Raw genomic sequence first — 4,018 nt, forward strand, 5'->3', positions numbered from 1 at the left:
CCACTCCACAGGACATAAAGCAACGGGACGCTAATTAACAGAACCAGTAACAAAGTCTGTCTCTTGTGAAATCCACTCTGGGATTCCCCATCATCTATGGAAAGGAGAATCAAGTGAAAAGAAAATGTTTTAAAAGGTATTGGCAGTCAACAAGTGGGAGGGAAGTAAGAGGAAACAGTACAATTCAATGAACTCATCACACACTCAAGCTACTGGTACAGTATTTGAAGAGCATAAAGATGGTGTTCTAGTTAAAAAAAAATCTAAACCAACTCTGAACTTCTTTAGCAACTTAGTGAAGTAACAGCATTAAAAAAGGACATTTTTAAACGTTTCCAGAATGACTAAAAAATTGGACATTCTTCTCAAAGTTTATCAATACTCCATTCTATCTCTCCAAATCCAAACTAAGAGCATAAAATGGTTCTGAAAAAAGTCAAGCTCTGCAGAAAAAGCCCTACACAAAACCTGGCATCACCAGAACGGTTTCTGTGCTGTTATTTCTCCTCTCTAGCCCCATGAGGACAAAAATAATTTCTGCAGCAGTACTTGCATCTCAACAACAATATCAGAAAATGTTTGTGGTCTATGGATCAGTCAGCTTCACACAGATATTTTTGATCTGGGTTTGTATTTGACTTGTTTGACCTACTACAAGCATTAGGCTTGATTCTGTTCTGAGAATCACTAAAATTTGTCACTAAAATTAGTGACAAAACATAGCAATCTCTCTGGAAACCAGGAAGAACCGTACACCTTATGCTACCATTTTATACCCCAACTTTTGTCAGGACAGCACACAATAACTGTTAAATAAGACCACCACTAGGCCTGCCTCAGTTTTCATCTTGCAGTGAATCCTGTAAACACTACAGATGGAAAACCATAAATTCAGGTGGAAGAATGCTACCTGTTACACCACACTCTTCCTTCCTTAGTGCTGAAAACACATGCTCTAGCAAGCAAGTCATCTGCGCTGGTGAGGACCCTCAGTTTAACACCAGCTACCAGGAAATCTAAATTAAAATGGTATGAAAATGGTTAAGTGTAACACACACAAAACAGAAGCGAAAGCAGAAGTCTTACTTTTGGCCAAAGGCTGCGACTGCTTCTCGATACTGTGCTGATCTCCAAATTTACTTTTGCCTGGTGAGAGATTGAGAAAGGACCACGAGAAAAATACTAAGACAACAATGACAACCAGTTTTCCAGCAGGGATCTGAAACCACCAAATGGTGTTATTTTCAATGAAAAGCTGTTCTTAGTTACGCTTTCGCGTACAAAATTCTACAAAGCTTACGGGAAGGTCAGAAAAGAGCCCTTGCGCAACACCTTGAAGCGAATGCAGCCCTGCTAAGTAGGAGCAAAGGCGAGGCTGTGACCTCATCCTGGGGAGGGCCGTATCAGAGACGGGGCTTTCTGTTCTCTTCTGCATCATTCGCCCTCCTGTGCCCGAGCACGGCTAGTCTTGAAGAAGGAAAACGACACGTTCACCGCTATTGCTGGCCCGGGAAGTCCCATTCGACTGGCAGACCAACTCTCCCCAATGTATCTCAAATCACCTCCGAAAAGTTTTAACTCTTGAAAAGTTACACAAATAAAAATAGGCATTTCAAGTACAAGAAGAGAAAACGGCAGAGATTTAACAACCTGTTATTTTCTGCACAAGGATCCCACGTACTAATTAAGTTTCCAGGTTTTGCTCAAGAATTTGAGGGACAGAGAAATGGAAGCTCAATTAACACACATATTAGAAAAACAACATAATGCAAGATATAAGCAGCAAAAGCAAAGCAATATGTTAAAGGCATATATCCCCTCTCCATCTAGCTTGGGTCAGAGGCCTGCTCCATCAGCAGTCACTTTCTTGGGATGAATTGTGCTTTTAAAGCACAATGCAAGCTTTCAACTTCAAAATGTACTTCTGGTCTATTTATTTAAATGGGCTCAGACAGCAAAGTACAAGGCATGTTATCCATAAAAGTCTTACGAACAACTTTCCCAAGAGACCAGCATGAATATATACAGCACAATTACTGGTCAGCATGTTTTCTGCGTTTAGTCGGTTAATTAAAAAGACGCGAGAATTTCTGGCTCCTTGTGAACTACAGCAACTGGTTCACAGCTGAAAGCTCTGTAATAATATACAACCAAATCAGGGTGCTGTCAATGGCACTACTGAACGTAAATTGAACCAACACACTCCGTAGCAGTTCTTTCGAGAACACTAAGACACATTCTATAACCTTGTTCCTGTATGAATGTAATCGCAGAAGGTGCTAAAAGCAGCTCTGGTTTAAGCTGGTGCTTAAGTGGCTTAAGGAGCTACACTATTGCGTAATTTCAACCCCCAACCCCAAAAGGGCATGGCTTGGAACTAGCTAAGCTGAAATAAGTCTTCTAATAGTTAACGGGTCGAAACCACCTCGATTCTGTAATATTTTACAATGTAGCTCTGCTTGCAGAGACTAGGTTTCATATTTGGGAGACAGCTGTGATTCATACCCTAAAGGAAAAAAACACTTCAATGAATGGCCTGAAAACAGATCCGATCCTGCCTAGGAATATTGCCTTATTTACAACACAATTCGCGCGAAGCCAAGCAAATTATTTGTCTTGCTTGACTGAGAAGGCATAACTTCTGCAGATGCTTTCAGAGTTTCAAGGGATTTTTTGAAAGTTCTTCACCCAGCGCACAACTGGTCACTCCTGCAGCACCAATTACCTCTGGCATGGGAATGAAAAAGTACCAGACTAGCAAGTACTCCCGGCATCAATTCATTTTTCAAAGGTGTGCAGCTACCACAAGACAAGTTTCTGTTATGGAAGACACTGTGGTTTTCAAAACACACCCCTAACAACCCCCCCAGATTCTCTAGACTGAACTCTGATTTACAAGACTTTGTTTATCTGTGCCTGTTCAGGATAGAAACTAGCACCGAGACATTAAGAACAGAAGGCTACTAAAAATTCAGAACACTTCCTTTCCCCTCTTCTTTCAAGTACTCTTCCAAGAGGAAAAAAAAAAAAAACCAACCAACAAATCCACAGAAACAACCAAAGAAAAAAATCTGGAACACAAGAAACTGGTCATTAGATGAACAGCCTGGAGTTTGCCAGCAAAGAAAAATGCTGTTCCTCTCCACAAGGATATAGCTTATTCAACTGCTGCTCAGGAAAAAGCTAGAGGAAAGTGATGTGTACAAGCTAATCTAAGGGTCACTGCTACCAAAAGGCAACTGTTGCGTTCCCTTCCTCAGCTCACCCCCACACCACCACTAGCACAGGCTCTGCACTTACTGATTGTCCCAGAAGTCGCCTCAATTTCCTTACCCAGCCAAAAAAGAAAAAGTGGGTCATTTTTTGTGATCAGCAACTTGAACAACTTCATAGAAGGGCTCTGGAATGTGCTGTCTTTCCAGCTTCCATTTGGATCTGCCTCCTGGGTCCCTTTCCACCTCCCCAGACAGAGTGTCCCAGGAAAAACCATAAGCAGAGGAAAAGAATTCAGCACTTTTCACTTAATTACAGGGAAAGACTAGGTATTTTTTTTTTTTTTTTTTTACTTACTCTGTGATGTAGTCGAGTGGTGCTCTTGATTTTTCTCAAGGAAGTCAGCCTTTCGTTCTGAAACCAAAGCACAAATGAAAGGACTTGGTTGTCATATCCGAGGTCAGAGTAAGACAGACAACCCATACATGCTTTCAGCTCTTCCCGTGAAATCTTCAAAGGTTATGAAGGGAGGAGCACGTGCTGTGCTGCCAAATCAAGCCTGCACCACATGGCAGCCTCCTGGACCCCCTGCAGCTGGAGAGAGCTACTATCATCTCACACAAAGGGCATAATTTGGCCCTTCTCCCTGCTCTTCCCCCATACGACACAAAATGATCCTTCCTATTTTTTTCTTTAAAAAAGTAATGATGCAATAACGATAAAATGCAAAGGATGGGAAATCAGCAACGTTAATTGATTGCTAATGGCGGGGACCAGAATCTACCCTTTTGTAAACCACACTCTT

The 4,018-nt window shown here is 41.6% G+C and overlaps 1 protein-coding gene across 1 annotated transcript in view; it reads right to left on the bottom strand.

Annotated features, from left to right (window-relative positions):
* LOC104491815 (torsin-1A-interacting protein 1-like) overlaps positions 1 to 4,018 on the bottom strand; it is a gene marked incomplete at its 5' end in the record, with an annotated part of 9,442 nt that overhangs the window by 806 nt on the left and 4,618 nt on the right. The window contains 2 exons of the mRNA XM_010134286.1: positions 2,581 to 2,682; positions 3,567 to 3,627. Coding sequence (XP_010132588.1) covers positions 2,581 to 2,682; positions 3,567 to 3,627 — 163 coding nt within the window. The remainder of the gene's footprint in view (positions 1 to 2,580; positions 2,683 to 3,566; positions 3,628 to 4,018) is intronic.

Source organism: Buceros rhinoceros, unplaced genomic scaffold, assembly GCF_000710305.1.
Source record: "Buceros rhinoceros silvestris isolate BGI_N320 unplaced genomic scaffold, ASM71030v1 scaffold25824, whole genome shotgun sequence".
Classification (NCBI taxonomy): domain Eukaryota; kingdom Metazoa; phylum Chordata; class Aves; order Bucerotiformes; family Bucerotidae; genus Buceros; species Buceros rhinoceros.